The sequence below is a fragment of the Gracilinanus agilis genome, chromosome 5, assembly GCF_016433145.1.
Source record: "Gracilinanus agilis isolate LMUSP501 chromosome 5, AgileGrace, whole genome shotgun sequence".
NCBI classification, from domain to species: domain Eukaryota; kingdom Metazoa; phylum Chordata; class Mammalia; order Didelphimorphia; family Didelphidae; genus Gracilinanus; species Gracilinanus agilis.
This window is the reverse complement of record NC_058134.1, coordinates 60,388,799-60,414,614: the sequence shown is the minus strand read 5'-3', so window position 1 is coordinate 60,414,614 and position 25,816 is coordinate 60,388,799. Positions and strand designations below refer to the sequence as shown.

The 25,816-nt window shown below is 35.0% G+C and overlaps 1 protein-coding gene across 1 annotated transcript in view; it reads right to left on the bottom strand.

Annotated features, from left to right (window-relative positions):
* Positions 1-565: 565 nt before the first annotated feature.
* Positions 566-25,816, bottom strand: part of MALRD1 (MAM and LDL receptor class A domain containing 1) — an 892,965-nt gene continuing 867,714 nt past the window's right edge. Inside the window, 3 exon segments of the mRNA XM_044678926.1 lie at positions 566-1,789; positions 3,720-3,785; positions 5,402-5,474. Of these exon segments, the coding sequence (XP_044534861.1) occupies positions 1,745-1,789; positions 3,720-3,785; positions 5,402-5,474 (184 nt within the window). The 3' untranslated portion in view covers positions 566-1,744.

Below are 25,816 nucleotides of genomic sequence, written 5' to 3'. Positions count from 1 at the left end.
ATATTGTTCCAATAAAAATATCCTTCACAATTGCTGCCATTCAGTTGGCATGATTACTGAATTATTTGACTCAGTTTATTTGTTATAAGAAAGTTCCATGGTTTCTTGGGGGAATATAAGGAAAAAGCATTTATTAGGTGTCTGCTAGGCGCCAGGACCTTTGCTTAGTGCCTTACATATATTATCTCATTTGATCCTCTTCATAACCCTGCAAGGTATATACTGTCATTATCTCCATTTTACTATTAAAAAATGAGATGCAACTGTCAATAATGTGGAAATAGGTCTTGATAGATGACACATGTTAAAACCAATGGAAATGCGCATCGGCTATGGAGGGGGGGAGGAGGTCAGGGGGTGAAGGGGAAAGTAAGAGCATGAATCATGTAACCATGGAAAATTTTTCTAAAAAACAATAAAAGAAAAAAATGAGAAGAAAAGAAGTTAAGTGGCTTGTCAGGATTTTTTAAGCTAATAAATATCTTAGGTCAAATTTGAACTCAAGTCTTCCTGACTCTAGGCCCAGCAATGTGTTACAATGATGTACCAACATGAGAAAAAGGGAAACCATTAATAAAGCATCTTTTAATAATGAAACACTTTCAACAATTGTTGATTTGAACATTTTGCAAACCACCAGGTTTCAAGGAGAAATTTCAATGATTTCTGAATTGTTGCTCACTTTTTACTTTCTGTTGATTATCCTCAGTTTTCACTTCATTGACTTTCATAATGAGGAATTATATGTCTCATGAATCCCCCAAATCTCTGCAAAGGAAACAGGGCCAATTCCAGCTGCCTAATCTGTATTCTTCTTCTTGTGTAAGAAACTTTTGTACATGCACTTCTTCATCAAGTTGGTTTAAGTTAAATCATTCGTGTATTTCTTTAAGGGAATCACTTCAGGGCCTGAATAAAGCAACTTTCAGAGAGACAGAAGATCAACAAGACTGACATCCACGCTATGAGAGAGGTTAATCCATGCAATCATTCGCTTAATAAAAATTAGATATTTACTCTTCTTGCCCTCTGCCACATATACACTCTCCCGTCTTCTACCCCCGTAAGGAGAAAATTTCTCCTGGGTCAAAAGTTTTGGATAAAGACATAAGCCTCCATTAAGAATTTTTTTGTTAAATTAATGCAAAAGCTTTTATGTCTTTCAGAAGGTAAGGGTAGAATATTAACTGACCTTATTTGTGCTCAACATGCAGGACTGGAGACTCTTTTAATTCTCTTTAAAATTGCTTTGATCTAGTTGGTTCTGCTTATTTGGATGCTCTGCTAGTTCCCCCTTTGCTTCTGATCCCTCAAACATTAAAATAAGCATTTTAAAGTCTCTGTAGAGCTCAGAGTTTGAAAAATTTAAGTTCTTATTTTTTCAATGACAGCAACAAAATCAAAACACTTGGAAAACGAGAAAGCTGGCTTTGATTAAGTGAAATGCTTTTATTAATACAGTGGAATTTGTGCTGTTTGCATAATGAAAATATAGTTACCTATCTGACCCTATGCTAGCATGAAGATCAGAACAATAGTTTCAGAAAATGTATGATTCTCAATAAAAAGGGTTTTAATGGTGCAGCTCACATGAGCAATCTCATTCATTTTTGCTCATTACTGTTGTATGCAATATGATTTCTAGTCAATTTTAGAAATTGGGATTTTCTATCAACTTGACAAACTGAATTAATTGTATTTTATTTGACTGTTGAAGATGATTAGAAATATTCTCCTGGTTTCTTCAGGTAGCACCATACAAAGGATTGGCAAAGGAATAGTCAGAAGTCTAAAAGGAGAAAAAAAACACATTTAAAGAGTTTGAATTTTAAGTGAAAATAACCAGATCCATCTCGAAGATTCAAGCCAAAACATAACTAGATTCTTAATGAATTTTACTTTGGGGAAATAATTTGCTGCCCAAGCTAAACATCTTGTGTTTTGGCCTTAAATAAAGCTTCTAGAGAAAGTGGACTCTTCAGGATAAGGGTCAAACAAAGACCCTGTGATCTATATGAGATGCATTAAGTAGTTGAGCTAAAATTACTCTAATGAAGTTCACGGCAGTCTTCCCAGCTGTGTCCTGATCACTGGGCTTATTGTGTTTCTCTATTTGTGAAAGGGAGAGGAAATGGAATGGGGGATTTTTAAAGGGGGGAGGGAGGTAGAGGAAGTAGGGAAGAAGGAAGGAATTAGCAGAAAGCAGTAGGCATGAATAACTCCTATCCTTCAATGAATATTGCACTGGAAAAGCACCTACAGTGGCTGCCATCCATCTGGATACAAGGAAAGTGGTTGTATGTAGATATTAGAAAAGTTCAGATATCCCTGTGAAGTTAGGTGCTTGCTGTTAACTTGAATATACAGACAGAGGAGTTGAAGCTCTGAGAAGTTAGGAACAGCCTACAGGAAAAACTTCTTACTTTCCAATAGAATCATCAGGATATTCTTTAAAAATGGCTCAGTACACACACACACACACACATACACACGTACACCTTGAAGGGTGAGTCTGAATTCTGGATTTCTAACTGGCTAGAGAACTTCCCAGTTCCTGCTTTATGCTCCCAGATCATTTGTGGAAAAGCATCACTGATTAAAGACTAGATTCTCTGCCTTGGGATTACTTTTTCCTTCCACAGTTTTGCTGGCAATGAGATGATAAGGCACCAAGAAATTGAATGTGGACCACCTGTTTGTTTGTTTGTTTTCTCCAAAGTGTATAGCTGGCCATTCTGGAACAGCATATTTGCACACATGATATTTTTGGACAGGTGTAGTAGAAGAACTGGGGAGATTTGAGTTAAGCTCCAAATTCCCATACACAATTTATCATTTCATTCTCCTAGCCTATCATCTATATTATTTATACCGAGTTGCCTAGGAGCAATGGGATCACTGGCTTGCTTATGGTAAAAAAGCTATTATGTATTAAAGGCAGAATTAGAACCTTAGTAGCTAAATAGAAAGAGGGAAGGGCTTGGAATCCAGAACACCTGAATTTACATCTTATCTCCTCCTACTACTAGGTATGTGAACCTGTGTGAAGTCATTAATTTTGTTGGGATTCAGTTTATTGAAATGAAGAGGATATTTTTGACAGCTACTAAAAGTTCCTTCTAGCTTGAAATCAATAATCCTATCATCCTTGTATGGCATTGAATAATATAACCACTCCAAGACATTAGACATGATACCAGCAGAATAGTTCAAAGAGGAGGGAAAGAATAAGTAACCTTTGGTCTTTTGAACATATAATAATGTATTTTCTTTCAAACTTTTAAATTAATGGAATATTTTCTATAGAATGTACATATTAGAATAGTTGATTTTCCTCTATGTCCTAGGGACACAAAGGTAAGGAAATGAGAAAATTAGTCTTTTGTTTTAGAAAGCAAAAACATAACAAATCCAAGTCCACATTCAATGCAAGAACGCGTACCCTTTGCTAGATGGCAGGTTGAATTGTCTTGTTTCAGTTCATAAAAATTATTATTTTTTAATGGTACAACTTAATTTGGAAACAAAATTCAGGATTCAGAGAGAGGGACTCTCTTGTCATTCTTAGGGAAAGGAATGAGGAGTACAGAAGACAGCTGGAATTCTTTTAGCTGCCCAGAAAAGTAAAATAAATTTTGTCTGCAGTTCCTTTCAGTCTTTAAATGGACTGCTGTGTGTACACACTGGATAGCATCTTGCAAAGTGTTCTTGGTACATACCTCTGTATGTGCTTGCCAAGGAGAGACACTGATTTGTATCCTTGGGAAGACATTACTCCCCGTAGCCTTTAAAAGATGGCCAGCAGCATTACCTCCACATTTTAAACCAGGGACTACATTTAGATATTATCTCAGAGAACATGATATCAGCCAAGAAAGACCCTGATTGGATTCAGCATAACATTTGTACTTTTCAGATGCTGAAAGTTAAACTAATTTAAAGATGAAATGATATTAGATTCTTTCCTTTTTCTTCAATCAGAATCAAAATGTTTATGTAAGTCTCTCAGCTCAATAATGAAAGTACATCCAAGTTAGTTTCTAAAATATTTATCTCTGGTTTTTCATCTCTAGACTGGGGATACACTTACAGTTTTACCATATGTCCTGATTGGCAGCATGAATCACCCCGAGTTAATTTACTTCATGCTCTGGGAAATATCTTACCCTTTGTTTTCACTCCTACTAGAAGAATTATTAAGAGCTATATCACCTCTTTCTTTAAAGAGACAAAAAGAAAGAAAAAATCAAGAGTTGCCCTGGGTTTCAATTGTACTGCCTGGGGCTCTGTAAACTGCCCAGGAAGAAAAAGTCTGATCTGACACATTGCTTCTTTTTTTCAGTCTCCAGATAAGAAAAGACTAGATGGGCTGACTATCACTCAAGTGGGTCAGTTAGGTAGTACAATGGATAGAGCGCTGGGCTTTGAAACATGAAAACTCATCTTCATGCATTCCAATGAGGCCTCAGACACTAGTTTTGTGATCCTGGGCAACTCAATTAACCCAGTTTGACTCGGTGCCTCATCTTTAAAATGAGCTGGAGAAGTAAATGGCAAACTATTCCAGTATCTTTGCCAAGAAAACCCCAGTTGGAGTTTTCAACTCACTAGCAACAACCAAATTGCCCAAATATAATTACACAGGGTCCACGAACGTGAGAAAAATGGGGACAATCCAAAGTCGAGGTTGCTAAAAGTCCACATTTGTAAGGAAGTGAAGCTGATCTAATGTCTAAAATCAGATGTAAAGAAACTTTTGCAGAACCTAAGTGATGTGTCACAGCTAATCCTATTTAATGCTCAAGTGCAATCTCACATTAATTGCTTGAGGAAAGGATAAGAAATTTTCTTTGCCATTGCCTTTCTCACCTCATTCTTATCACACTGATAAGAGGTGGCCTCAAAATGAGACTAAGTAGGTGTTGCACACTTTAATTTCCTTTTCTACTCCTTTTGAACTATCTAGGTAATGGACCCCATTCTACATAGTTTAATTTGAATGAGAGTGAATATCTGTTGAACACATTTTCCCCCCTTTATTACTTGTGGGATAAGAAAAAAAAAAAACAACTGGAGGGCATCCAGTGGACATTTGCTGTGAATAGCTGACTAATACTCTGTGGCTTAAACTGATATTTTCCAGATTTGTCAGCACTGTTTGAATCTGAAAAGTAACCACAGAGAGTCACTTAACACTGAACTGACTTTACTAGCATATTGAGAATCTACTTGAGCCAAAAATGTCCCATTGGGAATTTAAAGAAATTGAAATCTTCATTTTCCTAGTTCAAATAACTCCACAAAAGAACTTTGTTCATTTGTGATGTGGAAACATGTAAGAACAATATTGCGGTTTTAGATTTTCCATCACTGGAATAATGCAGGCCTCACGGCCACCTACCTCAATTTTCTCTGAACGGCTCCCATCTTCATACATAGGGTTGGCAAACGCGTAAGCTGTTTCTTCAGGTTTCCTTTAAAACATAGTGTCACACAGAATGTTAGGGATTAAAAGAGGCTTTCAAGTATATTTTCAAGTTACATCTTGTAGAAAATAAGGAGAGAGACACATTGTCTAGCCAACAAGTCCTTACTTTAAATGAATACATTACCATTAATAAAGATAAGAAGATTCCAAAAGTCACCACATTCCTGAAAACAAATGTAATTTGAACTCTGAACCCTCAGAATTCCAGATGAAGGCAGCTGAGTTAAAGAAGTGACAAAAAGTATACTTAAAAAAATCTTCAAATGTATGCATGTGATTTTAAGATCTCAGTGTTTTGGCCAAAGAGAACACAGGGGAATCATTTATGAATCTGTGGACCCACAGTGTCCAGGGCAAAGTTTAACTATGAAAGCGCCTGCTTCTTAAAATCATCAAATGAAGAAGTGAGTTCCTCTTTTTTCTTTTTTCCCATTCCTTCTTCTAACTACTTTTTTTTAAACTCATACCTTCCTGTATTTAACTCATACCTGTGTATTGGCTCCAAGGCAGAAGAGTGGTAAGGGTAGGCAATGGGGGTGAAGTGACTTGCCCAGGGTCACACAGCTGGGAAGTGTCTGAGGCCAGATTTGAACCTAGGGCCTCCCATCTCTAGGCCTGGCTCTCAATACACTTAGCTACCCAGCTGCCCCGTCCTAACTACTTTTTATTCCATATTTTTTTGTTTTCATGATCTTAGTCATCTTTTCTTTCTATTCATCTTGCTTTTTGTCTCCCTTCTGCCCTCCTCTCCTCTCCCCTCCCCTCCCCTCCCTTCTCCTCCTCTCCCCTCTCCTCCTCTCCTCTCCTCTCCTCTCCTCTCCTCTCCTCTCCTCTCCTCTCCTCTCNATTTAGAGCTAGAAGGGACCTAGTCCCAAAGCTTCATTTCACAAATGAGAAAAATGAGGCACAAAGATATTAAGTGAATTTCTCCCATTTCCTGAGATCCAAAAGGTAAAAAGGAAAGGAAAAAAAACCCAGTATTTATTAAGCACACAATTAATTTGTAAAACTAAGCATTTTTACAGATATTACCAACCAATTCTCACCAACTCTGGGAGAAATATTCAATTATCATTTCCATTTTAGAGTTGAGGAAACTGAGTCATGATTACTTAAGGGACTCTCCTAGCTACTTATAGCTACTAAATATCTGTGGCCCAGTTTTAACTCAGGTCTTTTGAACCATAGCCTATTATTATATCTTCAGTGCCAACTATATCTATTAGCTGTAAATATTTGAGTTGATCCCAGTTGCTCTGATTCAAAATTAGTATTAATTACTGAAATGAGGAATACTGATCTGGTATTTTCATGGTTTCAAGGTTTGGATATGACCTACTCTAGCCTTACAGCAACTAGAGAGACTCCAAAGCTCCTCTACATTTTAAATTCTTTAGGAAACACGATGCCAGACAAGATCCTGGCCCATTATGGTCATGATGATGGTGGGGGGAAACAGACAACAAAACAATGCATGATCCTTTTCTTTTAACCTAAGTAAAGGACTATCTTATCTCCACGCAAGTTAACAGTAATTGGTGGACATTACATTCTGCATGTGAAATCTACTGACCTCTCCATGATCTTGAACTGCCCCCTGCTGCAAAGAGTCTCAATTTTACAATAGAAAAGATAATTTACTGTGGATACTACAGTTGCAAATCACAGAATGAATAGAACACAATCATGGCAGGATCAATACTGCAGATAACCAAGGAGGATATGCAAAGTCACATGGTAGCTCTAAATTTAATGACTCTAGTAACAAGGACTTGCTTGAAGAGAAATGATCTTAAAGAGATGTTATCTAGGAAAACTAGATAGGTCAGTAGATAGGGAGCCATGTCTGGAAATGGGTTCAAATCAGGCTTCAGATACCTTGGGCAAGTCACTTAACTCCCATTACCTAGTCCTTGTCACTCTTCTGCCTTGGAATATCTAGTCTTAATTCTAGAATAGAAGGTAATTTTTAAATGATTATCTTTGAATAATTGTATGGATGGAAAAGGAAGCAAAATAACCATGGTAGGAGAGAGGGGCAAGAAACGTATGGCCTATATGCTACACTGGCATTGTCCAAAATTTAAAAGACTGAGGAGAAAGTCAGTAATATTTTGGATAGATCTTCCATAGAAGATCCATGGAAGGATAGGAATATGAATTATACAGAATGAGAAGGCATGAAAGAACTGATATTTGTATTTCTGAAGGAAGCTCTGGAACTGACTAGAGTACAGATCATTTTTAGTATTTGTAATGCTGAGAACTTATGGTCTAAAATAGCATGGGTTTTGATAATTATGATCAACCCCAGCATGGGGCCACTATAGGTTGATAGTTCCATTTGTGTGAAATTTGTGTGTGTTATTAGCCTGATTCAAATTAGTTCAACCAATCCCAAACTGAAGGCAAGAAGACTCATCTTCATGGGTGCAGATGCTTATCTCTCCATTATACCCATCACACCACACAATATTTGTCTGGTAACCCATCTAACATCTTGACTGCTAATTTCCTGGATGCCTAGATGAAATGGAATTCACTAACTCTTCTTTATCAAGGGAGATGGAAGAGCTGTAGATTTTAAAATCTGCCCAGCCACTGCATCCTAAGATACCACAGTCTTACCAGATTCTATTCTCTATTTATGTTCTCTCAAACCTATGTCCCTCTCTCCCACTCCCTATCCACTGCCACCTGGGGTATGAATATTGATTGGATTTTGGAATCATAAGCTTTTCAATCTGCCCTACAGCTCACTTGCTCTTATATGCTGTCTCCCCCAATTAGAATATGAGCTCCTTAAAAACAGAATCTGTTAAACTTTTTTTCTATTCATAGTTCTTAAAACACAATAATCACTTAAATAATGCTTTTTGTGATCCTTCCTTAATTCAGTTCAATATAGTTTTATTCAGAACCCAATATAAGCAAGACACAGTGCTTGGCACTGAAGATACAAAATTAAATAAAACATAGAACTTGCAGGGAGCTTAAAATTTCATTGAGAGAGGTATTAAAAGTAGAAGATGCAATGTGGTAAGCACAAAAGATAAGCCTAGGGAAAGTATATAACTTTTTTAAGCCCCAAATTTTCAAGGAAAAATGATTACTTACCCATTATACGTAAGTGGGATGAAAAACTTATTTTTTGTAAATTTTTCTAAATAATGATGAACTAGACAAGATGAGCTCCACAGATTCTATTTTCTTAAAAAATTCTCGACTCTACAAAAGTTTGTTTTAACTATAAGATATTTCACTTTTGTGGCCAAATGGAATATATGAGTGAGTAGCTCAAGCCAGCAGGGGAAAAATCATTTTGATGATAGCTGCAAAGAGATAATTCAGGTTTCACAAAGCCTGTGAAAGAAATGTCAATGCATCAGATAGAGTGAGGATAATTCTGATCTGGATATGCCAATTTTAATTTGGAGAATGTGTGTACCCCTAAAGTAATTCACTTAATGGGGAAACAGAAAATCCTTTCAGTGTCAGTGGGTATAGCTACCAGGAAGAGGGATACTGCTAAGAAAGAACATTGTGAGATGGACGTGGTAGGAAAACATTATTTTCAATGATTGATTCAGATGGCGGTGAGGAGAGAAGAGTTTCTCTGGCATAGTTAAGCTATGGACAACATGTGAAAGAGAAATCAGAATGCATTCCAAGAATGATTGATCAATATCAATGTAGACAATTGTGGTTCAGTCTGATTGTAAGTAAAAGGATTAGTAACTCCCTTAACAAGGTTTAAAGGACAAAAGAGGATGAAGGAGCATAAGGAACTCTCTATAATTTTTCAGAAAAATGCACAGGAGGAAAATATGATCCTAAGACTGTAATGGCAAAAAATGTGAAACTGACTTAAAGTAGTCATGAATATAACCCATTATAAACTAGTGTTAGTGCTATTTGTGCTTGGTTCCCCTCAGTGTTGCAACAACAAAATATATAGATATGATTATAATATTAATTTCATTTAATAATTAGTTCTATTGGTTTATAAATAAACTTTTGTTATTAAAATTGTAGATTTATGTTGGTTATATACACTTGATTCAGAAAAAACAACAACAAAACAATACTGTTAAAGCTACTTATTCAAAGCTACCAAAACATCTGCAAGCATGTTACACTACTGAAATAAAAGAGATCCATTGAGATTCTTAGAGCAAAGAATTACAGGAACATCATCATGACAACATAAAAGTGAAATAAAATGACCATTTGTGGTCCCTAAAGAATGTCCATTAATATTAATATGTGTTTCTACATATGCAAAAAGTGCTAGATATTATTCTTCCTGTTCTTTTGAAAGTGTGCAAAATCCCTTAGGAACATTCAGAAAATGCCAATACATTTTGAAAAAGATAATCAGAATTTAAATGGCTGGTCATCTTACACTTGAATTAATAACATTAATTTGGTAAAAAAAAATGGTAAACTTAGAAGTCTATAATGATTCTTTCTATTCACATGTCAGAACATCAATCATAAATTTTCTGGAAAGGACAGGATATGTTAGAGGCTGTCTAGTTCAACTTCTTCCCTACCCTTATTTTACAGATGAGCAAATTGAAGAGTGAAGTGACTTGCCTAATGTGATATAGGTGGCACATAAAGAACTTGTACTTCTCTGGATTTGTAATTGATAGAAAATGCTTTTCAGAGTGCTTAAGTCTTTCAGTTATTTTTCTCTATCATCATGTGGTCAATGTGTAGAATAATCTCTAGTTCTATTCACATTACTCTCCATAAGTTCATATAAACCATCTCAGGTTTCTTTGATTTTTTTCACCATTTCTTACAGAATATTTTTATTTTACATTAATTTATCTCTATTCTACTGTGTTACATATATATATATATATGTATATACACATATGTGTGCATTTCTACTTTATATTTTGGAATGTTATATCCCAGGAATTTTTCTTTTATGAAAATATGATACTGACTCAGGTTCTTTGGTATGTGAATTCCTTTTTCCAGACTGCTTACAATATTTTTTTCTCTCTGATCTAGAAATTTTGGATTTGGACTGTAAGGGGGAAAAGGAGGTTTTGGTTGGGTGAATATTAAAAAGTTTGGTCAACATGGAATTGAATAATTATCAACCCCCAATTAAAAAATAACCTCAAGTCAAAATGACTTTTATGGAAGTTTATTTACAAATGAGAAGAGAAAGAGAAAATAAGAAAATCAGAGAGAGGATAGGACAGGATAAATAATCTAACACACTAAGTAATTTGCTCAGGTCCTCTTGTTCAACTCAGGCAGATCTAATTAGTCCTCAGTCAAAGGGGGCTCAGCCTTGAGCCCAAGGCCAGGGGGCCAGAGATGAATGAAGCAGAAGCTTCAGTCACAAAGTCTCTTTTGAGAGAGCAGTTCCTTTAGAGAAGTCCAAGATTTAGTCTTTACACTCACCACCTGTAATTCCAAGGGAGAGATTAACAGCAGTCTCACTTAGTCCAAGGTCTCAACCAGCGGTTAGAGCTCCTCCAGGTCCTAGTCACCCATCACACCAAGAAGCTGGCAGCCAAGAGCCAAAAAGAGATGAGCCCTGGAAGTTCTTTTAATTTATTCAGGCTATTTCTTTCCTCATTTCCGTGCCTCCCTTCCAGTTTACGTGTCCAATCACAACAGAAGCCTTTCTTAGGATTGCCCAGGAAGCAGTCAGTAAATTCTGATTCATCATCCATTCTTACACATGTGGGTCACAGACCTCCCCATTTGAGAGTTAAGCTGAGTTGTTTACACTTTTGTGATTAGATTTGAGAATGGGCAAGGAAGATTTAATCTCATTATCACAGGACTTGAATATTTCTAATTGGTTTTAGTTTGGGGATTTCTCTCTGGAGGTTTTTATTTTTTTATGATCACTTTACCTTTTGTTTCTAAAAGTTCAGAGTAGCTACAATTTCTCATAATATGTAATCAAACTTTCTTTATTTTTCTCCATTTGTTCATGTTTTTCAGGAATTCTTATAATTCTCGAGGTATCTTTGCCCAAGTTGTATTCAATGACAGCAAGTAGCTTACATATTCATTATTTTTTTAAACTTAATTTTGTCTATGGAATTAAGTTCTATATGCTCAATTTTTTTACAGAGATTTTACTACTTGCATAAGATTTTTGCTTTCTGTTCTAAGCTATTTAAATTATATTTCCTTTATTCCTCAAGATATCTAATTTTATTTTTTATTCTCTTTAATCATTCTAGATAGGGTGTCAGGGGCCTGCTTATGCCTTTAGTTGGAATTTATGTCTTTTTTTTCTCCCCTGCTGGTTCAGTTCAGAGGTTGACCTCAACCCTTTGCTTCTTTTGCCTTCACCTTCTCTTTCCCTTCTACAGTCCTCAAATTAGAATCCTTGATTTTCAAAGGCTATATTAGCAGAGCAAAAATTCTAGAGTCCTTCCAGATACTTTGAATACCAGTGAAAGATTGTAACTACCATAAAAGTAGCTCATCACCAGCATCCTGGCCAGAGTTATGAATTTGTTTACTAAGTTTATTCATGGAAGGGATAAACAATAAACATCCTTAACTCTTAGGAGGCTACTTTCTTTTTGCTTCTTCAGTTTTAGTGATATAGGGACAGAAAATGGAAGTGGGACAAAGTGATCTATGAATCATCCATTTCTCCTGCCTTCTATCAACATTTAACTGTTGGCATGCTAATCAGCCCATTAGTACTTGTAGGACTGATAGGCTTGCTTTGTTGATTCTGCTTAATTCAAGTGATAAATGACTGGATGTTTTCATTAGACCATCCTTGCTTTAGAATGTATCCAAAGAATGATGAAACACCATTTTACAGCATGCTTGATGATTTAGCCTTGGAGTGTTCATGCCAGGCATAAGCAAAATGACCACTGTGAAGATAATTATAATTCAAATAACCACAGCTGGTGGATAGGATTAAGAATTGGAGAAATTATATGAAGAACTTTGTAAGATCCTTCCACCCAGGTTAGCATACACCATGGTACGTGTGGTGGGAAAGGGGAAGAGGGGATATGGCAAAAAAAATACTGAAAATAAAGCTTGGTGAAAAAATTCAGGGCTGGTAGGGAAGAACAGATATATCTCTATGAAGATGTGAATTGGAAACATATTTGGGGAAGATTTATGAATCTTTTCATATCTTTTTACTCGATGAGTTCTTTCTGTGGAACATTATCCTAACATTATCAAAGCATGAGATGTGAAGATTGTTGGTTGTTGTTGTTTTTTTTTAAGTTGGGAGAAATTACTTTTAATAGAAAAGGATTGCAAATAATCTAGATGTCTAGGGATGAGGGCCTAGTTCAGGGATGGGCAACCTTTTGAGCTTGGTGTGTAAAAACTTGCCAAAAAACCGAGGATAACTCGGGTGGTGTGTCACTTTGAGAAAAAAAACAAAACATAATTTCACAGTATTTATAGTTTAAATAACAAAAATGTATAATTGTAATATGTAACTGTATTTAATAAACCAAAATGGGTAAATTAATATAGGTAGGATTGTCATCTATAGTGCACAGAGTGTCTACACTACACTATATCAAATGTTTCATCCTCGGCATGCGGCCCCAAACTTCTCTGATGTGGCCGCATGTAGCTGTGTGTCATAGAAAATGGCTACATGTGTCAGTGCTGACACAGGTGTCATAGGTTTGCCATTACCGGACTAGTTAAACTCTGGCAAATGAATGCAATAGAACATTATGAGCAACAATGACAAGTATCAAGCAAATAAAGCAATGTGGGAAAATGTAAAAAGAAAATCAATTATGGGATGATAAAGATTGAAGAAAGTGAATCAAATAACATTTATTCCATGAGGCCTTTCTCTAGTCAGTAATGACCTTCTTCAGACCTCAAAACATTATTACTACCAAAAATGTAGTAATTCAACCACAGTTCTGTATAATAAATTTCCCATTTTGACAAAATTTTTTCATAGTAATTCATACATGTATTGAGAGTTTCCTTCATGAAGGTATTAAAAAGTAAACAAGCTTTCACAAATTATATTCTTAGAGAAAACATCTTTATATCACTCAATTGTTTCTGTATTCCTCTATATTACCATGGCTTAGCACAGCATCTGAAACACAGTAAATACTTAATAAATACTTGTTGTCTTGTTGACACAATTGATTGAAATGTAAAGAAAATAGAAGATACAATGCATTCATTGGCTATTTTTTTTTCAGAAGAGGAACATGCTAGTGTTACAGTTGTTTTAAGCCTTAGAATTCCTTGATGGAGAAAGTTATCAATCATTATCTGTCTTTGTCTATATCTCTGTATCCATCAATATTTTTATCTGACTATGATCATCACAAAGGAAGAGACTGGGAACAAAGGATTGAGGTGTAGAATAAGGTCTAAATATAGATCCATATGAGTTATTTTTGTCTTCTCTTCCATTTCCTCCTTTCTTTATTCATATGACTGATGACCTGATCTTAGAAGAGGGAGAGGGTTAGGGGGACAGTTCTCTCCCCTTCTATGTGTATGTGTATATGCACATATGACATATGTATGTGCATTGTAGAATGCTAATAAAGTTTCAATTTTCCACTTATGAAATCATTGTAGATGAAGAAGAATATGAGCAGAGGGCAACTGGGTAACTCAGTAGATAAAGAGCCAGGCCAGGAGCTGGGAGGTCCAAGGTTCAAATCTAGCCTTAGACACTTAGTGGTGTGATCTTTGGCAAGTCACTTAACCCCAGATGCATAGCCCCTACCACTCTTCTGCCTTGGAAACAATAATTAGTATCAATTCTAAGACAGAAAGTAAGATTTTGGCTTTTGTGTAAGACTGTGCTCTGACAATTTTTATGGAGCTGAGCTCTTAGCTAACAGGCTAAGTTTCCCATTTCTAGTAAAAGTCTTTGAAAAGCTTCATTCTGTAACTTGTAGACTAGGAAACTTCATTCTTTGACTGTTGCTTCTCATTCTTGGGGACTATCCTTATTCCCAACATAGAAGAGTTTTCTATGATGATAATGGAACATTCTGAAATACTCCAAACAATGAGAAAGTATGAATGCTCACAAGTATTGATATCACATTCCTCAAATTAGGATTAATGTTCCTCATTTATTGTTATATGTTCCTCATTGTGATGATGCTTCTCATTTATGGCTATAAAAATGCTCTGAAAATTCAGGGTCTCTCATTACTGAGGAGTCATTGATCTCATTTATTGTTAATTGCTAACCTTGCTAATAAATTGATCATACTTCCATTTTTTTGCCTCAGTTTCTTGTGTTCATAGATTTTCAATACATATGTTTACACATGTGTGTAGGAATATGTGTATATTGTTCATACACACAGCGTTTACATACACATATATGTGAGTGTGCCATGACATCTATGAAGCACAGGCAACATTGGGGAACTGAGGATGGACTACATGCAGCTACAAAAGGCAGATTCAAAGCTCTATAAGGAATCCAGAAGAAAAGTGGTATCATATTTAAGAACATCTTGAGGACTCTAGCCAAGGAACTTCAAGGAGCAGTAAGTTAACCTCTTTGTCACATGGTTCTGTTAAGCTCGAGTCCACTTTTCCCTGGTCTTTGTTTTGTGGAAAACCGCATCATAGATGTTGGTAGAGGAAATATTTTATAACAATATGTCTTATTATTCTACCCTAGTAAAGACTCCTTACTTAAAGATAATTAAATCTAACTTACTAATGAATAACAACTGATTATCATGGTAGGAACCGCACTGAAGTGGGCTAATGTGCAATATTGTGAGGGGAAAAAAGTAACAACGACAGCAACAATATCTCCCAAATCCTTCAGGGCCATCCCTGGAGTTTTCAGTCAATATAACATAACCCTCCAGGGATGCAGTCAGCTATTGAGAACAGAAATTCTGCATCCTAAATGAAGGAAACACTAATTCTCTTAAGAAATGAGGGGCATGGGTAGCTAGAACATGTGAAATGTGGTCATGGTTAGTCCCACACACTTTGTACAAATCACTTTCCTCTTCTTTTATACAATATATAAATATATTTCTTTTTTCACGAAGGAGCTGATACTAGGTCAAGTATCTTACACCAGGGACACCGGATGGAGCTGAAACTATTTATGTAGATAATTTTGCTGAATATTAGCAAATACTATTAATCACATTCTTGTTATATTTGTTTTTGGTTAATCTCACTGAAGATTACTCAGATTGGAAATTAATAACTACTAGCTGCAGCATGGGACAATATATCTGCACTGCATTAGACCTTAAGATTACTTTGCAATAATTGCAGAATAGGAGATGATAAATCAATTATATATAATGAATTATTTAGAAAAGTGCTTAGTTCCCATGTGCCAAGCAAAGTGCTACCTGGTGAGAAAGAGAGACAGAGGCAGAGGCAGAGGCACACACCGAAGACAGACAACAGACTACAAATAAGCAGGCAAGGGTGAAACATGATTCTGTAAATCTTCCTGTTGTCACTACTAGTTCTGCTGGTGTTAAAAGCCAACTTGACAAAGAACCGAATCAAACAAAACAAGCCCAAACAAGAAGAGCTCCAGAAAGGAGGAACCAATTAAAGGGGAGAAATTCTAAGTGTACAAAGAGGCAGTTCCAAATACTTAAAAAAACCAGATGAACCATATGTTTGGGTGAAATAAGTTCAGAGACTTGGGTTTTCTAACATAACCAAAAAATACCACAGAAAGGAAAGGAAAGGATTAATCATCCAGGGTCACAAAGCCAGATCACATGGATAACCAGTTAGTTTTGCTACATTAATTCACATGATGCAGAATTGCTCCAGAGGTTTCCCACTTGTCCCCCTGCCAAAGCCACACCCTGCAAACCCTCCCTCAGGAGAGAGGACAACATCATTAGCCACAAAACCTAGCAACATTAACAGGAATAGCTATTCATATTACTTTTTTTTTTTTGGAAGGGGGAAGGGTGGCAAGACATGAACGTGGTTGTAATTAATGTAGATGGAGAGAAACCAAGTTCTCGTCATTTAACCTTAAGACAAAACCAAAGCCATCTAATGCATCCAGTGCATTCTCTCTGACAAAGAGAGCTGTTATCACTCTGTATTTGGTGGTGGTGGGAATAGCTCTGCTATTTAAGTACAGTATTATGACAAATGAAGTCCCTGAAGTTACAGTAAGATCAATTTGACATTTGAAAAATATAATTTTCAAAATTCTAATTCTAGATTTAAAAATGAACTGAGATCTTTTCTCAAAAAAATACTTGTTTCGAGGGCAGCTGAGTGGCTCGGTGGATTGAAAGCCAGGTTTGGAGAGAGGAGGTCTTGGGTTCAAATCTGGCCTCAGACGCTTCCTGGCTGTGTGACTCTGGTCAAATCATTTAACAGTGTTTGCCTCAGTTTTCTCATCTGTGAAAATGAGATGGAGAAGGAAATAGCAAACCACTTTAATATCTTTGCAAAGAAAATCCCAAAATCAGGTCATGAAGAGTCAGACACGATTGCTGCAACTGAATAACAACAATAGTTTCTACAAAGTATCTCCCCTAGTGGTTTCTATTCTTTCAAGGATCAAATATGAGTTCTTTGGTCTGACATAAAATTTAAACAATCTCCAATTCACGTTTCAAAATTGATTTTATCTAGCTACCCTGGTCTACTAGGTATTCTTTGGATTTAACTTACCATCTCCTAATTCTGTGCTCTATACAAGCTGTCCTCTATGGCTGTGCAACTTTTTATCATGATGTTAGTCTTATTTCTTAATAAGCAGATATTTTAAAAAATGGCCCAACTCCATAGTGTTTCTACCATTAGAAGTGTAATGAAATGGTTCCTGCTTAAGCTAGAGAAAAGGACAGAGAGAAATCCTATCTCAGTGCTAGAAAAAGTTGTTCTCTCCCTGGAGGGGTCCAGAAGTGTTCCTTCATTCCTTTTGATTATGGGAATATAAATCCAAGGTCAACCATAGATAGTTTAAGAAGATTAAGTCCATCAAATGTTTTTAAACATTTAAAAATATATAATTAAAGGTGTCTGCCCATCTCACCCAGATAAAGGGAGGCAAGAAGTGGGTCAAATACCATCATTTCCTCATCTTGTTTTCTTTTCTTTTTGTGCCTAGTAGTATTTAATTGTATTTTTTCCCACTTACAAATTGAAACAATTTTTAACATTTGTTTTCTGACATTCTGTGACCCAGCTTCTTTCCTTTCCTCCCTTGCATCCTCCCTTCTCAAGAGAGCAAATAATCTGATATAGTTTAAAATTTGTGCTATCATGTAATTAATATTTCCATATTCATTTTATTATAAAAGAGGGCATATATTGCACATACTTTTCTGGTTTTATATCAGGAGGCTAGCTACCAAAAAACTAGCAGTGGCGATTTAAAAAATCATATGCCTCTTTGCTTGTTAGTTTTGCTTGTTTGTTTGCTTATAGGTCACTTCTTGGGTACTCCAACTGAACTGTTGGGTGTGTGAACTCACAGAGTGTGGGACAAGGAGAAGGGGAATGAAAGAATAAAGGGAAAACTTTATTCACCTCCTTCATTTCTAGTTTTCTTTCCATTCCCTCTGGATAGATCACTACCCCCCTCCCCATTATTTCCTCCCTACCCTGAGCTATAGGAAAAATTGTCCATCCTCCATTCTTGATCTCACATTGTCTTCCCTTCTTGCCAATTTACAGGGTCTATGCCCATATCTCTAACCCTTGCTCAAATGTTCATTCAGCTAGAATTCACATCTTCCTTCTCTTGAAACTCTCAAATCAAAGGTCTTTCCTAAACTTTCCAGTTGTTATTTTCTTAATCTCCTGAAATTATTTTGTATTTACTTCTCTGTCTCTATCACATGTCACTCATTGAATATAAGATCATTGAAGGTTGGAATTTCCTTTTTATCATTATATTTGCAGAGATTTAACAAAATGCTCATTAAACAAAAGTAAAAATTTCTAACTACTTTTCAAATAAAATGAATAATACTGTTTTCCCAATAATTATTAAATTTTTCCTCTCTTATCGGTTATATTTATCTTGGTGCTTGGAGATGAAATTGGATAGAAGGTTCTCTTTCTTCACCTATTTGATATATTTTCCTTTAAAAAAGTTCCTCCTGGCAATTTGTCTTCTCCCCTTAAGGTTTGCTCAGTGTCAAAGACCTTTTCATACTGTATACTAGTTAAAAGATGTTTTCCCCCTTTTCAACTATCAAATGGAGATCAACTGTCAAAAAAAGGAAGCTCCAATGTTCCAGATACTTTTCAACTTCCTTTTCTAAGATATCTTCTTTTTCTTTAAAAGAAAATTGTAAAAATCTCTGCTGAATAGTATAAGAACACAGGTTGCTTTTGTCTTCATAAGAAAGATATTTTTTCCTAAGCATTTTGCTCTTGGGGAGAATTCACTTTAATTTTCCTCTTCTCATCATGTTCTCCTTTTTAAATGCAAAGTCTTTAATTTTGATTACATTTTAACAATAATTGTTGCTACTTAATTTTTATTATGTTCATTTCCAAATATAGTCCTATGTCTCCCCTAAGTCATCCTTTATGAAATTAAAAAAATATTTAAAAAGAGAGAGAAGAAAAAAAGCAAGCCACAGAAACCCATCAAACATACCTGACTATCTTTGAAATACTCTACATCAATGTCCCCAACCTCGGTAAAAAGGAATTAGAAATAAATTTTTCCAATCATTGCTTAGCTAGGTGCCTGGAATACAGTGAGCATTAACTAACTCATTAAATGCTTCTTGGGTTCTCCAGATTGAAACTTGACCATTATCATTAAAAAAGAATTCTTTTTTTCTTCTTGATTATTATTTTCACTTACTTTACTGTAGTCAACATGGATAATGATTTCTTGGTTCTTCTTATTTCACTTTATAGTGGTTCATCTTGATTCCATATTTTTCTAAATTCCTTCTATTCATTATTTCTTATAATGCAATATTATTCTATCATATTTTGTCAGTCATTGAATGAGCATTTATTAATTGGTTAATATGTGTCATGTAATGTGTCGTGTCAAGGATACAAAGAAAGACAAATAGAAGAAAAGAGGTCAGGAAAGATATCAGTGATATATCTCTATCTATCATGTTCTGTGTATTTCTACTTCTAATCAATATCTATAGCCATTATATTTATATCTGCTCCAGTGTGGGGTGTCTTTCTCTCATCCATATATCTATTTTTAATCTATATCAATCATCTTTCTGTTTTTTTGTCTATATTAGTCACCTGCATAATGATAAGATTCAAGATAGCTTATGATATCCCAACAGATAGTATAGGTGCATAAGAGGACCAAGGCAGAAACTTTGGTACACAGAAGACATAGAGCAAGAACCAATGTCCTGACAAGAAGCCAAACAAATAGAGAAAGAACCAGAAAAGGACATTGTCACAAAAGCCTAGAGTAGAGCCAGTATCCAGGAGGGGAGGGGAGTGTTAAAAACTGCAAAGTGATCAAGATGAGTAAAAAAACTGGATGAGGGTGGACAGTCCTTAGACCTGACAATTAACAGAACTTTGAAGAATTTGGAAAGTATAGTTTCAGTTTAATGATAAGATGAGCAATCATATTTTTTTAAAAAAATAATTTTTAGAAAACATATTTTAGAAATGAAGGGGAGGATAAGAAAAGGAAGAATCTATTAGAGATAGCTCCTCAAGAATTTTATCCAAATCCACCTTCATAGAGAAAAATCGATGAATTCAGAGTACAGACTGAAATATAGTTTTCATTTTATTTTTATTTATTGTTATTTTTTGAAACCTGTATGAAATGGAAATGTTTTGCATGACTTCATATATATAAGGTAACTCAGTGGGTGGGGTGTGGCTAGAGAGAAAGGATTTGGAACTCAAATTTTTCCCAAAATATAAAAAATGTTTAAAAATAAAAAAATAAAATAAGAACTGTATACAAAAAGGAGAGGAGAGAATAAGAATGGTAGCTGTTGGAGATGGTTAAAAAAGTTTTTTTTTTCTTTTAAGATGGGACTATCTTGTGGGATTAGTTACCTTGGAAGGAATGAATAGATATGGAGAGATTAATGATTAGAAGAAGGGGGAATGATAGAAGGGGTAAATCTCCTTAAGATAGGAGAGGAGATGTGATCAAAGCTACATATAGAGGATTTCCCTTATGGTGATCTATCTGTACATGTAAGACAATAATGAAAAAGAATGTAATGAAAGGAGTTATCTACAGTACGTAACATGAGTAGGAGAGGAGACAAGGGAGTTATTGGTGGATACTTCCTTTATTTTTTAGTGAAGAGGTATCACTTATGGGTGATGGGAAGATTAAGAGTATGACTATTTTTCTCCTAGCTGATGTGGAATAGATGGGTAGTCCATTATAACTAAATAGATTAAGGGACTGGGAGTTTAGAGTATTTGAAGAAGCATCCTTGTGTATAATGAATTGCCCTTTTATGAGAGAAGTAGTTGTGGAGAGATATACTGTAAGTCAGATCCTGAACTTATTAGTAAAGGAAGGTTAATGTTCTGAAGGTCAGTAAAAGCCACCAGTTCCTGGATAAGTGGTACATTTAAATAGTATGGTAGTATGGGCTTCAAAGGAGGGAATGCTATTGAGTGATGATGGTAAAAAGAGTCTAGAAGTAGTGATGTATTAGTAAAGAGCCACCACCAATAAGTCCAGGGGATAAATGAAGTGTACCCAGGACTGGAAAGGGTAGCCAGAAAAAAAAAAGTCATCAGTTTCCAGGTCGTAGTGAGTACAAGGATATAGGAAGGATGAGAAAGAAAATAGTTTCTCTCCCAATTTTCCTCTTATCTGTCTGACCATTTCTTTGTACCTTTGCTAAATCTTCAATTGGGTTACAACTACTGTGAGTGTCTTTCACACCCTAAGCCCCACTCCACTCCACCTCAATCTATCCAGGATCTTCTTTTCATTTTCTTCTACACTACTATTAGTTTCTATGGTTTTGATTGTCACCTCTATGCTGATGATTCTGAAATGTACTTATTCAAACTTAAATTTTATCCTAATTAGCAGTTTCCCATCCCCAATAATTCACTAGACATCTTAAGCTACATATCCTGAAGACATATTAAACTGAACATGTCCAAAACTGAATTCATGATTCTATCGCCTAAATCCTTTGCTCTTTCAAACTTCCCTTTGGTTAGGGATTCCACTATATTCCCAGGCACCTAGACTTTCCATCTGGATATCATTTTGAAATTCTTTCTCTTTGTCATCACCATATCTAATTAGTTGCCAAGTCTTATCTTAATTACCTTCATAATATCTTTCCCTTCCATTGTTTCATACAGACACCATTCTCATGTAAATCATTTCACTTTATGACTGGACTATTTCAACAATCCGCTAATTGGTCTCCCTGTCTCAGACCTCTCCAATCTAGACTCTTCCACACTGAGTTGTAAATTGATCTTCATATATGTATTTTGACTAAGTCACAATCTCAATTTAATAAGTTCTATAGATTCCCTATCAGTTCTAAAATCAAATATGAAATTGTCTCTTTGGCTTAATGGATCTCCACAACCTGGCGGTAATCGAGTGATAATGGTCTTCTTGATGGTCCTCCCACACAACACTCTTATCTGACTCAGAACAGAAACTTTCTCCGTCCTTGCTTCCTTAGCTCCCATCAAGTCTCAGCTAAAGTCTGACCTTCTATCATAAATCTTTTCCAGTTCTCCTTAATCTGAATACTTTTTCCTATGATATGACCTTTAAGTTCTTACCTTATATATAACCAGTTTATTCCTACTCCTTTTCAGTTTCCCTTATGAGACTGTGAGTACCTTGAATATAGGTACTGTTTTTCTTGTTGTTGTTTTTGATTTCTGTGCATTCTCATGGCTTAGCACAGTGCTCAGAAAGTGGCAGGTGCTTAATACGTGCTCATTAATTTAACTGACTTAATTATGGGCCAGACATTCCAGCAAAGACTTTGCCTAGCTAATCCCTTTTGAAAGGCATACCCTTTGAAGTTATTCTTTGCTACCACAAGAAACAATGCTATGAATATTTTTTTTTATTTCTATCTGTGACCTCCTTTGGGTATAAGCTCAGCTTTGGGATCTCAAGTAAAATGATATGGATATGTTAAGTTTTTTTTAGATTCCAAATTGCTTTTCAGAATTGGTGAACCAATTCAGAGTTCTGCCAATAGAATAAATATTAGTATGCCTATATTTCCACAGGCCCTTTAATATTAACTATGTCCATCTTTTCTCATCTTTACCAATTTTCTAGGTGTGAAGTGAAACCTTAGATTTTATTTTATTTGCATGTCTCTTTCCTATTAATATGTTGGAACAATCTTTCATCTGACCATTCATAGTTTACCATTCTGTTTATTCACATTGTTTGCCTTAAATCTATAAAATATACTGCTATATTATCTCTCCATTGATTACTTCCATTTGGAGGCTGTTAAAAACTGGCTTTATTACAAACCATTTCAGAAAATTTTAATTGATCATATACCTTAGAAAACATGAGAACATTTTTTACTTCAAAAGAAAGCATATGCAATGTGCTTGAATGCTTATTTTCAATCCAGGACAACACTTATGAAAATTAATTTCATACCTGGTATGTAATCTCACGCTTAATTTTTATTTAAGCTAAATTTCCATATTTTCCAATTTGGAAGTGGACAAAGAGAAATAATATAATTTTTCTTTTCCTAGAAACAGACCTTAGTTACCACCTACTAATATGGTTGTGGGATCATAAAGAATTCTTTTAACCTCTCTAAGTTTTCGATGCTTCCTCTGAAAAATGAAAATAATAATGATAGGGAGAGCAATAACAATAATAACATCTGTAGCATTTATAACACAGGTTTGCTATAAGGATTAAATGAAATAATATTTATAAAATCCTTCATAAAATTTAATATGTTATATAATCAATTTTGTTTTTACTCTAAGACATTCACTGAAAGCAAATGAATAGCATAAGTTGGAACACAACTTTTACTATGTATTTATTAAGGGGCAGAGAGACAAGCTACTCTTTTAGGAGTGAATTTTATTTTTTTTTTCTCTTTCTGATTAGAGAGCTTGAAATTCCATGACAACAAAAAGGTTGTGAAAGTTGCAAGAGTCTCTCCAAGGAATGTCGTAAGATAAAATGATAGGAAAGTAAATTTTAAAGTAGAAAAGAAGGTATCAGGAGGGTAATAAAATAGTTAGAGAAATACAGAATGAAGAAGCAAGAGTCCTTCAATGTCTTCTACTTACAACTAAAAAAGCTCCGGCATACAAAATGATGTTTCCCCAGTTGTAGATGGGAAATAATTTATGCCCTTTCTATGGAATTAATATGTCATTCACTAATAATGTACATCTTATCTCTCTTTGAGAGTTTCCACCCTTCTTTATTGGAGACATAATTTCTGCATCTTGGGATTTCTACTTCTCTTTTTTCCTCTGGAATTTCTTTGCTTTCTCTTCCTATATGCTGTCCTCCATTCAATAAAGAGCTTACAATAAACCTAAAGGAAGAAGACATTTCCTTAGAATATCTTTTACACTAGAAATATAACAATTTCAAATACGAAATTTTGAGACTAGGAAAAAAGCAACTTAAAATTGAATATGATGGATATTAGAGATGTTAGAGGAGGCAGTAAAACACATTTCATATTTCTTACCTTTATTTTTCTAGGATGATTATTAATATGTCCAGTGGTCATGCAACTTAGGAAGGAAGTATGGTATGGTGGAGAAAGATAAGTGTATGGAATAAGATACCATGTTCAAAATCTGGGCTTTTCAAGACCTTAGGATAATTATTTAGTCTCCCTACAGCTCATTTGCAAAATGAGAATAATGCTTATAAGTTGACAGGGTTTTTTTAAAGCAAAGAACTTTGTTAAATTTAAAACACTAGAAGAATAGATCCTATTATTATACACATTTGTAGGTATCTTGACTTACATAAAATGAATGCAGATGAATTCTTGCAACTGAAAGCCACCTTTAAAATATATAGGTAAGGGGGCAGCTGGGTAGCTCAGTGGATTGAGAGTCAGGCCTAGAGACTGGAGGTACTAGGTTCAAATCTGGCCTCAGACACTTCCCAGCTGTGTGACCCTGGGCAAGCCACTTGACCCTCATTGCCCACCCTTACCGCTCTTCCACCAAGGAGCCAATACACAGAAGTTAAGGGTTTAAAAAAATAAAAAAAAAAAAATATATATATATATAGGTAAAATGTCAAGGTACAACTAGAATAATTCCATATATATGTATATATATATGTATATATGTATATATGTGTGTGTGTGCATATGTATCTCTCCTTTTTTGTATCTACTCACTTATTTACATGTACATGTAAATGGATACAGACCTGCATATTAGAATTAGGTGACCTGGTTATAGCAATATTTATGAGAAGGTTGGAAACAGGCCTTTAAATAATGTATTTTCAGCTACAACCCAAAGTGCCACAAAATATTTATATGGCATATATAACAAGTGATATAAGAACAGCAATGCAGAAGCAATAATTTTGAAATAGTTCATTTTGTGATAGAAGTGATCATGAATGTGTGTTTTAGGTGCTACTATGTTAGGCTTAAAACATATGACTTTAACATGAAGAAAGCTGTTTGATCTGGTATCTCCATCTGAAAGTTCAGTGTTGGATTTTATGCCATACATACTTGTTTTCTTGTTCTTTATTGTTCTATTTTTTTCTCTAATTGTCAAGATTGATATAACTTCAAGAAAATAAACAAACATCATAGCTCTTTAAGTGTACTCTTCAATGACTAGTAACCATTGTAGTGGCTGTTGGTATGAAGCAGTCACAAATTTAAGGATTATTCAATCTCATAATGAAAAAAAACTATAGGTACATTCAATCAAAAATGAAATTGTGATGAAAATAGAAAAAATACTGAACTGAAAAACTATTGCTACAAAAGGGAATAATTTATCCTTGAAAAATTAGCAAAGACTAGACACTGGAAAAAGGTTGCTATGGATTCTTGGGCAGTACTATATGTGTTCTTGATTTTTGAAAGAGACATAAGACCAATCTAACAGAAAAAAAATCTTCCAACTGCTAATGTTAATAAAAGAAAATGTTTTCTGGGTGAAAGACAACACAAATACTAGAATAATGAAAATTGAAAAAAAATCTTTCTTTTTTTCCAATTTAATATATTCCTCAATGGGACTGATTTTTCTTCATTATACTTTTATATCATCTCTAAATGCTTGAGTGGCCACTGCAACAGAGCTACTGATGTACATTTAAAGATCTGTAACTTTTGCATGTTTCTTTAAAGCTAAATCAGTCTTGAA